The 13,857-nt window shown below is 41.7% G+C and overlaps 1 protein-coding gene across 2 annotated transcripts in view; it reads right to left on the reverse strand.

Annotated features, from left to right (window-relative positions):
* Positions 1–10,851, reverse strand: part of FAM149A (family with sequence similarity 149 member A) — a 35,594-nt gene extending 24,743 nt beyond the window's left edge. For both annotated transcript variants that reach the window (XM_075027145.1, XM_075027155.1), the window contains exon 1: positions 10,453–10,851. In XM_075027145.1, coding sequence (XP_074883246.1) covers positions 10,453–10,733 — 281 coding nt within the window. In that variant the 5' untranslated portion in view covers positions 10,734–10,851. The remainder of the gene's footprint in view (positions 1–10,452) is intronic.
* Between the last annotated feature and the right edge of the window lie 3,006 nt (positions 10,852–13,857).

The raw sequence follows: 13,857 nt of genomic DNA on the forward strand, positions 1-13,857 counted from the left end.
TACCCTGTTGGCTGCTTTGGGTCAGCTGTCCTGGCTGTGTCCCCTCCCAACTTCTTGTGCCCCTCCAGCCTTCTTGTTGGCTGGGCATGAGAAGCTGAAAAATCCTTGACTTAGTCTAAACACTACTTAGCAACAACTGAAAACATCAGTGTGTTATCAACATTCTTCGCATACTGAACTCAAAACATAGCACCGTACCAGCTACTAGGAGGACAATTAACTCTATCCCACCTGAAACCAGGACATTTAGGTAGGCAAATGGCCTCCAGGAAGACTGTGATTTGATCTTCTATCTCAGTTTTGGGGAACAATTGCATTAACGGCTAGACAAAAAAAAAAATAAATAAAAAAGTCTGGGCCAGCAGTATAAGAGAAGGGCTCACTGCAGCTCAGAACTACCACTCGTCTTTGCTTCCTCCAGGTAGCAGCGTGTTCTCTCAGAACCTGAATCCCAGAGCACAGAGGTTCCTCGCTGCTTGCCTGCACCACCATCTGCAGCTTGTTAGTCCTCTGTGGCACACAGCATTTGCTAGCTGCACTCAAAATTACCTCTTTTACCTAAGATCTGCTTCTCCTTAGGGTTAAGGTCTTCACTTTTGTATTGGGTTTGCATGGCAACATTTTGGCAGCAGGGGGGCTACAGGGGTGGCTTCTGTGAGAAGCTGCTAGAAGCTTCCCCCATGTCTGACAGAGCCAATGCCAGCTGCCTCCAAGATGAACCCACCACTGGCCAAGGCCAAGCACACCAGCGATGGTGGTAGTGCCCCTGGGATAACAGATTTAATAAGGGAAAAAAGCTACTGTGGCACAGAAACTGCAGCCAGAGAGAGGAGTGAGAACATGTGAGAGAAACAACCCTGCAGACCCCCAGGTCAGTGAAGGAGGGGGAGGAGATGCTCCAGGCGCACAAGCAGAGATTCCCCTGCAGCCCGTGGGGAAGACCCTGGTGAGGCAGGCTGTCCCCCTGCAGCCCAGGGAGGTCCATGGTGGAGCAGATCTCCACCTGCAGCCCATGGAGGACCCCACGCTGGAGCAAGTAGGTGCCCGAAGGAGGCTGTGACCCCGTGGGAACCCGCGTGGAAGCAGGCTCCTGGGAGGACCTGTGGCCCCGTGGAGAGAGGAGCCCACGCTGGAGCAGGTTTTCTGGCAGGACTTGTGACCCCGCGGGGGACCCACGCTGGAGCAGTCTGTGCCTGAAGGACTGCATGCCGTGGAAGGGACCCACGCTGGAGCAGTTCGTGAAGAACTGCAGCCCGTGGGAAGGACCCACATTGGAGAAGATTGTGGAGGACTGTCTCCTGTGGGAGGGACCCCATGCTGGAGCAGGGGAAGAGTGAGGAGCCCTGCCCCCGAGGAGGAAGGAGCAGCAGAGACAACGTGTGATGAACTGACTGCAACCCCCATTCCCCGTCCCCCTGCACCACTGGGGGGGGTAGGTGGAGAAAACAGGGAGTGAAGCTGTGGCCGGGAAGAAGGGAGGGGTGGGGGGAAGGTGTTTTAAGATTTGGTTTTATTTCTCATTATGCTACTCCAATTTGATTGGTAATAAATGAAATTAATTTTCTGCAAGTTGAGTCTGTTTTGCCCATGATGGTAATTGGTTGAGTGACCTCTCCCTGTCCTTATCTCAACCCACGAGCCCTTTGTTATATTTTCTCTCCCCTGTCCAGCTGAGGCAGGGTGTGATAGAGCAGCTTTGGTGGGCACCTGGCATCCAGCCAGGGTCAGCACACCACAACTTGTTATTGCATCTGGAGTGAAGAAAAATAAGAAATAAGCGGACATAAATTTTTTTTAAACCCCTGACAACATACAGAGCAGCAGCACACATAGAGTATCCTTCTGCATCTTCAGGGCTACTTCTAAAGAGGTGGAATAAGGGAAAAACAGGCCATCATTTTTAATACAATAACAATATATGTACATAGAACACAACATCTTAGGTGGCTATTTGTACTACATACACTTAAGTGAAATGCCTACTATTAGGCATTTTCATTGAATCCTGAAATAGATTTAAGCCTTTAGCAACCATAAACTGTTGTGAGTTCTGCTCCTATCTTTACAAGATGGAGTAACAATAAATTGTTTTAATTCTAAAGATACGCTTATTTGTATATAGTCATTTTATTCTTCTGCAAATTTTGAATGCATTTCAAAATTATAAAGCCTTTTTAAACTTATTTCTAATATTGGTTCACTGTCAAAATGTAAACACAAGTATAATATTTGGTTCTAGGAAACAAACAATTTCTGAGAGCAAGATATGCATGTTAAGTACCTCTTCTATTTATAGAAGTAAATCTGACTTTTTAATATAAATTATGAATTAACATTAAGGAAAATACTATCATCTTAATTAACTGCAATAATAAAGAATGCTAATTAGTGTCTTAGAGAAGGTGTTTTATTTCTTTGGATCTGATAAGAGGCATTTACTGCTGCAGGATCAAGTGTCTGTGAACAGACAGACAGAGAGTAGCACCCTAAAAAAACCACTTGGAAGTAGTCCACAAGACTTTCCCTGTATATTCTTGTAACTGATGTATATTTGGAAATTCAGTTAATATCTTTTTATAACAGATTTCCTTCATCACCATAACATCAGAGAGATCAGAACATTTTTTTCCGTTCTGTTCATTAATCTCTGAAGAAAACTGGACATATAATAAATCATTCAGAAGAGGTGCAGAACTTCTTCTCTGAACACTGAATTAAAAAAAAAAAAGTCTTTGAAATGTTGTATAGCAACAGCTCTACAGTACAGAGTGAAGCAATGCAAGCGTGAGGAGACCTTAGTCTGTATATGCTCAGGTATACTAAGTACCTTTCTCCTTCCTCTGGGACCACAGACACCCCTGGCTTGAGATGTCAAGATGTCACATCATGTCTCTAAAAGCTTCTGTAGCCCAACAGACTTGAGGACCTGAAACTTCTCCTCTACCCTTGCTATAGCATGACTTCCATGGTGTCTGGAAGAAATGCACTACTGAAAAAACAAAGAAACAACCCTTCATCTATCCCACAACCTCAACACCTTTCCTCCAAAAAAAAGTGAGATTATAAACTATTTAAGGCTTGTTTTGCCTTTCATTACAAAAATACCTTTTATGTTGAAATTTCCAGATTTCATTAAGTTTAAAGATCACTACACCCACTACATAAATTAACATGACCTTACATGATCTTATAATATAAACAATTTTCATTTCAAGCAATAAAGTTGTTTAACAGTCTGTTTTAAATATCTTACTGAATTTTGCAGTGAGGTCAAGACATTTAGTTTACAATGTTAAAAAGATAACCACTGCATCTAGTCTCCTCTTTATATGATCAAAACTGTACTTCCACTTTTGTTCACTTAAACTACCAGATAATGTTCAATACTCTATTTCATCTGCTAGGTTGCCATTAACATTCAGTATCAAACACCAGCAAGTGCTCCAATACTCTGCCAAAATATTACACAGTGGAAGCCTCTCCCTCCAATTCCGTAGCCATGAGCAACAAAAATAAGGATACAACTGAAATGCTGCTAGTACTGTGTACACATCTCTTCCAGTGCTTATCTCAAGTACTAAACAATCTTGCAGCAAGTTCTCAGAGCAGCATGTGCTTATTCCAATGTTTTTCCTTCATATCTTTCACATATTTTAAAGCACAAGTGCTCGCTATGTAAATATGCTGAAATAGAGGTGTATCAGCCAGAGCAGAGGGATTACACACTGATGATGGGCAGTGTTCAGTCAGGTAATCTCCTGCTGCACATCATAAGAAATCCCTCAGGTACACTGCCACTTTTGGATTATTAAGAAGAGCCATCGAGTCACTGTGCTAAACCTCTATTCCTTGCTGGCTTCAGCCTGTGGGACACGATGCTACTACATCACCCAGCAGCTAACCAGCTTTCACCTCACGTTAGCACCTATGAACTGAACAAACATGCACAGCAGCTTTCGAGCTGTGTGTCCATACACAGGTCAACAAAGACATTTCTTGTTAACATAGGAAGAAAAAAAAAAAAGTGTACATTATGACATACACTTTAATTTCAGGTTATAGAAAGATAATAAAGAAATCAAAATTAAATTAAAGGGTTAAACAATTAATTAAAACCTCTGGTGACTGTTGAGATAAGAAGATGTTTTTTAGACAGTAGATAGAAAGACAATAACCAGTCTATCCAGAGGAATCTACATGGCCAAGAGAGGATGTATTTTGAAGACTATTAGTTCAGCACACCTAGTCAGGAGAGACAAGAGTACGGATGTAAAAACAATCACTCATTCAGAAAGTGTTGTGAAAGGGAACGAGTAGGAGGAAGAGGGGGAATAACATGAAAAGGAGAAGAAAACAATGGAGACAACATGAAAGCCACTAGAATTATGTTGTAAAATAGAAAGCAAGACAAAAGGTTTGGGTTCTTTGTGTCATGTTTTGATTCTTCTATATTAAGCCAGGTGCATAGTAACCCGTAATAAACGTTCCATAGGGATTTACATTTTGGTGTAGAAAAGTTCCCAATATGCTCTTTGTAAAGAGCTGGAACGCAGTCATGTCATTAAAAATATTAAAATAGTCAATCAGTATGACCTTGGGCAATTGGTCACATTAAATATTTTTATTGGAGTGCGTCTTTTTTGGTTACAAACCAGACATGCTTTGTAAATATATGTTGAACTCCAAACATGCATTCTCTAAAACTGAACACAGGGCTTGCTTGTGTTTCTTCTCAGCAGCTATGTGTTATTTAATGTTTTACTTCTGCACTGCTTAGGTAGTTGCGACGCATTTTAGCAAGTGACAAGTACAGGTTATTGTAGCTATGCTGATGATTTGAGACAGAACTTGTTCAACCCTGACATACATAATCCTGTATTTTTAACTGACTAAAACTGTGAAACACTTTTACATGTGCTTCTGTTTTATTTACCAATGGACAGTTATTAGCTGACCATACAGCTGAATGCTATGTTTCATTTTGCCTCACTATAAAGATTTCTGTCTGGAAGAAAACACTGTAACAATACTCTCAGAGACTGTTAAACTGTCTTATTGCAACATAACTCAAGCCTTGTTCAAAGCATGCTATTTAGGATTTATCCCTTACAGTTTATAGAAAAAAAAAAAGAATTTACTAAAAACATTCCAAACTCTCTGAATGGAGTATAAAGTATGTGTGCATATATATATATATTTTTTTTTTTTAGCAAAAATGCTTAAAAGCTTTACACATTAATCCTCACATAGTTCCAGAGCTTTTAAGAGCTATTTAGAATGTGTTTTTGTAAAAAATACAGGGGTAAGAGAAGAAGAAGAAAAAATATTTTTAGCAATTGCCTCCTGTATTGGTTACTTAAGAATTCCCCTTCAGAAGAAATTATCTGGTAAAAATAATCTGTGTGCCAATTTGAGTGCATTATGAAGATGTGTTTTCAACTGAAGGAGTCAAAACAGCACAGAAATGCCCACCCCTATTATCCATACAGCGTACATGTACACCCATGCACAAGTACACATTCACAGCACTTCAAAAATTTTCCGACAAGATTATGGCAACAGCTAGAAAGGACTGATTCATTTAGTCCCAAATTCAGTATTTTGCAAAAACAAGAAATTTCTAATTCCTTTAGAACTTGATCAAGCTGACAGGAGTGATCTCACCACTGAAAAAAACCATGAACTTCCAACAAAGTACTGCAGGATCCAAGAATCTTCTACCTTATCAGAAATATCAGGAAAAAAAAAATACTGATCTGCTGCCACTACGGGCCAAAGCTAAACTAAAAAGTATAACTCCACAAACAATTGCACACTGAACTCTACACTGACGAGCAATAAAAAAACATTATAGACTCATTATAAAATAGAATTTATTTCTAGCCCACCAACTCACAAGATTTTAGAGCAATTCACAATCAGAGTTAAGAGTACAACATGGGCCCAGGGCCCTTCTTCTCCTTTCCATGGCTAACGCTAGTGATCCCACTCACAGAGCACTGAATCAGAAATAAAATGCCTGGTTGTAAACATACCACCTTAGTTTCCTGTAAACAACACAGACTAATATTAAATGTACACAAGAATAAGTTCTTAGCATCTGAAAGCAACAAAGCACTTGGATGAAAATTGGGATTCTTTGGGTTTAGCTTGCTTTTTTTTTTTTTGACATTTATTCTCTAGCTGATTAGCTACTTGCTGGAAACTTCATAAGACTTTACCAAAAAAACCTAATGTTACATATAATATTATAAAATGTTAGGAATTACTTTTAGTTCCATCCATCTAGAAGAATATTCACTTCCATAGTACCATGTAAAATTAAAATTTACCTCTAAGCAATTTTATACTTATTTTCAATGAAAAAAATAGACCACGGCAAACTGCCACATTACTACATTTACTCTTTTAGATCACTACAACAATGGAAATAAGCAGCTAAGTAACACTGCAATGCTCTATCTAGGTTAGTATGCATTACAGCATGAAAGAGATCTATTGCTTTTAGTGGTTAAAACAGGAGACAGGGAATCCGAGTTTCCATCCTCTTCTGCAGCTCATCAAGTTACTTATACCCACATTTTCAAAGTTAATCATTTTGAAGGCCAAAGCTTGAGCTACTGAGAAATAAAAGCTAGCAGAAGACAGTGACATTTTTACACCGCAGATAAAGCTACCTTTCTTATACCAAGTTCACAAACACATTTTTCATGTGTTAGAACTATCCTGAAAAGAGGGAGCAGCACAATTAATTTCTACAAAATATTATCCACTCCTAAAGAACATAACTTAAGCCTTGCCCAATTTACCTTTAGATCACCTAAGGGCTATTACCTCCTCTAGTTATTGCAACATATTAGGATGGCAGTAATAATGTTTCTTTAAAAAGAAATCTATGTATCTTGGTGCCACCATCATATTGTGGTAGAGTGTAGCATAATGTGTCTTATTATACTCCCAAGGAATTTCATGTTCTTACATGGCAGAACATATTTTTTCAAACAACAGTGATAAGAGGGGGTTTTTTTCTCCATTTGAAGAAAAAGAGATTTATTCATTACCACTCCTTCAATTTGATTAGAAGGATATGAAATCACTATGTAAACAAACAGTAAAATCTTACAAAGTACTACTATAGTTTAGCCCTAGACAGTATTAGGACCAGTTGTCAGTAGTTGCGGAGCTCAGAAAATTCAGAGTACCTGGGAAAGATAGGAAGAAATCAGTGCCAGATTTCCACTATTTTGCGCTCTCAGTGTATTTTGATTGCTATCAACTTCTCAGCACCTAAGAAAAAAATAGTAAGACATAAAATAGATCCTTTCATTTATTGACCAGTTAATCCTAGTGAAACAGCTATTAATGAAAGTACACTGGCCATTGATAATGTCTTCTAAAACATTTTAAACAGCAATAAAACTTGTCACAGAGGAACTTTCTTTGGGTAAGCAAAAGCTTCCTATGTGTAAGTACCAATAATATAGTATCATATTCTGTAACTCACAAATTCAAATCTGAACTCTAGGCAAGGAATACTGAAGTTTTCAATATTTAATTAAGATGCTTGTTCTAAAAGCTTAAGTGGAACCAACTAATTAAAAAATGCTAATGTGGAGGTATAGACTTTCCTTGTCAAAGTGATGTATCTTATTCCTTCTTCTACATCTTTCTGGTTTGGTTTTGTTTTTTTGAAGACAGACAATACCTTATCAGAATAAGCTTGACTGCTATGAATAAAATATTTGAAATGCCACCATGCATACAAAAGTATAACAGTTAGGGGATAATTAGGGGACATCAGTTAGAAGTGTTTCAATAGCAAGCTGAAATAATCATTTTGCTGCATGCAACCAGTTTTAATGTCATAGGGTTTATTCTTCATCCCAATACAACCAATTAGTTTGTCTTCAGAGAGAATTTCATCCTTTTATTTTTTGTAATGATTAAAGTCATTGGCACTTCAACAGGAATACTGGCTCACACAGCATTAAACTTGGCTTTATTTTTGGTACTGTCTGGGTTTCAGCTGGGATAGAGTTAATTTTCTTCCTAGTAGCTGGTACAGTGCTATGTTTTGAGTTCAGTATGAGAACAATGTTGATAACACACTGATGTTTTCAGTTGTTGCTAAGTAATGTTTAGTCTAAAGTCAGGGATTTTTCAGCTTCTCATGCCCAGCCAGCGAGAAAGCTGGAGGGGGCACAAGAAGCTGGCACAGGACACAGCCAGGGCAGCTGACCCAAACTGGCCAAAGGGGTATTCCATACCATGGGACATCACGTCTAGTATATAAACTGGGGGGTAGTTGGCCAGGGGGCAGGGGGCAGATCGCTGCTCGAGAACTAACTGCGCACCGGTCAGCAGGTGGTGAGCAATTGCATTGTGCATCACTTGTTTTGTATATTCCAATCCTTTTATTATTACTATTATAATTTTATTACTATTATCAGTATTATTATTTTCTTCCTTTCTGTCCTATTAAACTGCCTTTATCTCAAACCACAAGTTTTACGTTTTTTTCTGATTCTCTTCCCCATCCCACTGGGTGTGGATGAGTGAGCGAATGGCTGCATGGTACTTAGTTGCTGGCTGGGGTTAAACCACAACAGATACTAAAAAAAAAGAAACAACTAGTAGGAAGTTATAGGCAAACAACCCTGATTTGATTCTGGTACTGCTTATATAAAGCATCAAATACCTTCTAAATAGAATCCTGTCAATACACTTCAAACCAGATTAACCACCCTGTTCCAGAAAGGCTACTATTCTACACAAATGCAGAAAAAGTTTAAGCCTGAAAAAGCTTACGATTTATTCCAAAACAAAACCAAATGCATTAGATGGGAGTAGGAGGCAATAAAAGCAGCACATCTGGGAGGGTTTGTGTTCCTACTTGTATTATTTTCACACTGTCACATAGCTTCGTTATCTCGCAATTATAATATTTCAATTCATTTACTATTTGCTGAAATAAATTTATAAATATCTAGAGAAAAGTATGTATTTACAAATATGTATTGTCAATGGTTATCCAGGAAAAAACAATCTAAAGCACCTTTACATGCTGCTGACATTGGGACTGGCAGTCACAGCTCAGAAAGCAATCCTGGAGTCTTCGTGGACTCAATACACAGGGACAACCAAAGCCACCAACAAAACACTGGTCCACATCAGGAAGGATACAGAGACAGAAATGGAAAGCATCACTTAGCTGCTGTGTAAAACCTTATTGTGTCCACAAACAGAATACTGTGTGCAGTTCTCGTCCCGGCATCTCAAGAAAGACATACTGGAGTAAGAGAAGGGCTACAGACATGATTAAGGGAATAGAGAGCCTTCAGAAGGAAGGCTAAAAAGGCTGGGACTTGGAGAAGGCTAACAGATGATGTGCTCAAGGGTTACAAAATCATAGAAGAGGTAGATAAATCAGAAGATGAATGAATGATTACTATACCTTGCAACAGAAGAACTAGAGACACCCCTTGACATCGGCAGATCAGTTTAAACAGGGGTAAGAGAAAAAACACTTCCCACCCTCTCCCAAAACAGAACAGGCAGTGACTTTCAAGACATTGTTGCTACTAAAGCTCACAGAAGCAAACGCTACTAGCAAGTTCAAAAACAGGTCAGCCACATTCACAGGCATCAGGCCCATAAACCGATAACAAAAGGACTAAATAGGTGCCTACCTTCTAACATACCCACTCTAATGACCACGGACGGTGAGCAATAAGCACAATTTCTCTGCCCAAGGAAGAGCATTTAAATATTTATATTTAGTATCATTTAAATATTATGCTACAAGGAAACCAAACTAAAAGTAGAGGTTCTAAAATCCATCTGAAAGTTTAACAGCCTACTAGAGGGATTTCAGTCCTAAAGAGTTAAAAACTTAACTTTCTGAAATACATTCATTCCTATTGACACCTGACAAAATATTAACATTTTTCTGACTGTCGGTAACATCAAAGACTAGCATAGCTTAGTACCACAGAGGCAGCAATTATAGACGTTCACGTAATATATACAGTAGCCCTTTCTTTCGGTAAGAGTAAAAACTACTCGACCGATAGAGCAACGCAACTGTTACTCGCTTTAGTAAGCTCTTCTGCTTTACACGTGCTAAGAAACCGCTTTCTGCTCTGCTACACCTTTCCTTTAGCAAAGTACCACCACCTGAATGCTACAGCACACAAGCTTAACGGGCTTCTTTCACCTTCGGCAAAACCTAAGTATTTTCAAGGCGTAGCTCGACGATTAAAGACCGAAGCGTCCCAACCGCGTTTCACACCCGTTGCTGACCCCTTCGACTTCTACAAGGCGGTGACCGAAAGCGCCTGCTTTGAGGCACAGCTGCAACCTCGCGGCGGACGCCGATACGGCTCGTACGCTACCCCCCCCGCGCCCCAACCACACACGAGCCCCCCCGGTTTTCGGGGGTCGCGCACTCACGCGGGGCGCCGGGGGCCGCAGGCAGTCTCCGCGCCCTCGCTCTCGGCTGCCGCCTCCTCCCCGATGTCGGGCAGGGGGACGAGCAGCGCCTTGGCCCCCGGCCGCCCCCCGGCCTCCCTCTCCGCCGCGCCGGCCGCCGGGCGCGGGGGGCGGCCGCCCGCTCCCCCCGGCGGCACCGCCCTGCCCGGGCCGCAGCCCCCGCCCGGCGGCGGGGCGCGGGGGCCGGGGGCGCGGCGCAGCCTGGCGAGGAGGGCGGCGGGGTCGGGCGCCGACGCCCTCATGGCGGCGGGGCGGGAGCCCCTTCCCGCCCGCCGCGAGGCCGGCCCGGCGGGCGTTGCTAGGCGAAACAAACCCCGCCGAGGGCGGTGCGGGGTGCCCGGCGCCGGCAGAAAGCCTGCGAGCCGCCCTCCGCCTGCGCAGCCGGCTGCCGTGCGGAGGGAGAGGCCCGGGGCGGTGACCTGCCGCGGGCGAGGGGAGGCGAAGCGCGGCGCCGTGCCTCTCGGGCGAAATCCCACCTCGCCTTGAGGGGCGGAAGGCAACGCCGCCTGCCGGGGCCGCGGGGCCCCGCCTCGCCCCCCTCCTCTGTGCGCAGAACGGGTTTTAGGGAACCGGGGAGCGAGGCGGGCCCAAGCCAGTACCCCTCTTCACACCAGGTCGGGCAACCGCAGAAGGGAGCCGCCAGCAATCCCAGGCAGCTCGGAGAGCCGCCGAGGGGGTCGGCCCCAAAGACCGGGCGCTCTTCTGCTACAAAGAGCGGCAGCAGCGGCACAGGGCAGGCAGGGGGAGGCAGATGAGGAGGGGCTGGGGCAGAGACCGCCCTAGCCTTGCAGCACGGGCATGGATGGATAGATGGATGATGGATGATGGATGGATGGAGAGAAGCGAGATCATGCCAGCAGCAGTTTGGGCACACTGGGACGGCCGGTGTTATAGACGGGACAAACGGTGTGTCAGCTCAGAACACGGCAGGTAGCGTGGCCCTGGGCAGCGTCCAAAAGAACAGCACAGGGTGAAGGGATAGCACAGCTGCTTTATACGTACGAGCCCAGGATCATACATCAAGCAACTAGTTGCACTAGCAACTTAAAGCTGGCAGCTGCCAGTAGACAACAGCCAAGTGTACAACGTGGGGATTTTTATCCCTGCCTGGTCTTCCTAGCACATCAAGAAGTGCAATGAGCTGGCAGAGCAGAGCGCACACGTGACACCAAGGAGAGGGCTGAGATTTGAAATTGGGATATTCTTGGCCTTTTTTCTTACGAACTGAAATAAATATGTTCTGACCAACCCTTATGGAATAGGTCCACATAAACCTAACAGCAGCACAGTCTGCATTTATTCCTCGCCTTGGCTGAGCCACAGTCAGAGTAGCATAATTGAGCACATTGGTGTGTAGTATATTTATCGCAGCTGCAGCCCCGAAGCAACCCTGCATGAAGACCTGGAATAGAAACTATTATGAACATCACTGCCTGTAACTTGTTCATTACTCCCTGTCATTCAAGAACCACAGAAACAGGTTCCACCCCAAATCTACAGACTTGAACATTCTGCCTCGCTCAAGTCCTTTAGATATTCTGCTTTCAATACAGATGATTCCTCTTTAATCCTAGGTAGCATCTTTGACACTACAACTTTGGAACTGTTTTTCATTTATTCGGTATCCAAGTCCTCAGAAAATGAGCATAATTTAGTCTGATGCTACCTCCTGCAAAGAAACTACCCAGCTCAGATACAGACTGTTAATCCCGAAAGCACTTACAACTCTGCGCCACAGTAAACCCATTTCCTTACTCTCAGATAATATTGTCAAACAAATGTACAGGAGCAGAGCAGAAGTAGGTAACTTCCAGACAAATAGAAAATTTATATGAAAATTTTATGTTAAGTATAATTAATTATTACCATTGGCCCTGTGCTTATTGCTTTTGTGGTTTTTTTTTAATAACATTAATCTAATTCTCATCATGAGCCTTTATAATGTCTTTTTCTGTTGTAAGTTATTTTAAACTGAATGTAGGTACTAAAATAACTGTTTAGAATGCATCATCATATTTTTTATCATTTAAAATTATTTTCACTCAAGTGCAAGTACTTTTAGTTTGTATTCTTAGCTATATTACAAAACTAAGCATCTATAACACATTTTTTCACTGTTCTGAGACCGACTTTGGGGGCATTTGTTGTAACAAGAAAAATCTGTATAGAATTTAGACACGCTGTCATTTGTCCAGGTTTAAGGGCCAGAAAAGACCCATTTGATCACCTAGTCTGATCTCTTGTATCACATTTGACCTCAGCATTTCTCCATGCATTCTCTGCACCTCTATGTCCTTTTTAATATCCATGTGAACTGCTAACATTTTCTAAACAATTTGTATTGATGTGGAATGAGAAATTCTGCTACTCTGTGTCATTACAGATTTAGGAAACATAGGAACCCTTTCACATGTTAGTCTTTAAATAAGAGAAAGAGCAACTGACATGGTGCATACCTGGCATCCCATCCTTACCGACTTGCCTCCTCAACTTTCATGGCCTAAACATGAAGAAAGAATTTGTCACTTCACCTGAAAAGGTTGGAAAGATGAGATGAAAGCATCACAATGGGGATAATCCTATTACTGTAATTAGGGAATCATCATCTATCCCTTCAACTGTAAACAAAGACTTTTTTGTTTTCATTCAGGACTTCCTGAGCAAGTGAAGACAGTCTACACCCCCTTCACTCTTCCGGTGCATGCAAAATCTATTTCATTAATTATTTTTCTCATTTACATTTGTTATCATCATGGGACATACAAACCTATTAAAACACAATGTTTTTCATCTATGCATATAACAAATCATGAGAAAAGCTGCTTAAAATGTTAAGCATTGAACTATCTGACAGCAGTTTTCTAAAGCAGTAAAAACAGCGTTCTTGGAGTATTGGTGGTATTGAAATTGATAAAGGAAACGCTAGGGGTAAAAAGCAATTTAAAAATACTCCTGAGCTACTGAAGGATCACACACACCTACTGAAAATTGACAAAGTTTTATAAGGTCCTTGGAGCAGCAATTAAGTATTAACAAAACCACACAAATGACTGTCTAGTGTCTAATTTACAATAAATTGTGCTCAAACATTCCATAAAATTGCAACCAGTTTCAAACATTATGAACATCTTTTCAGAGCACACTTTGCTGGTTCTCAGCTCTCTCCAGATCAGGCTACTAGCCCATATGTTTGAACCTTAATGCTCTAGAATTGCCAACTAGCCCATGTTCCTGTAGGAAAAAACAAACTAGACTAATATATAAGAAATTAAACTACAGAATTCTATCTGATTTCTTTACAAATTCCTCTTGAGCTATCAAAGGCAAAACTACACACAGTCATAAAGAAAAAGGAAACAAAAGATT

This window comes from Buteo buteo, chromosome 1, assembly GCF_964188355.1.
Source record: "Buteo buteo chromosome 1, bButBut1.hap1.1, whole genome shotgun sequence".
In the NCBI taxonomy this organism is placed as follows: Eukaryota; Metazoa; Chordata; class Aves; order Accipitriformes; family Accipitridae; genus Buteo; species Buteo buteo.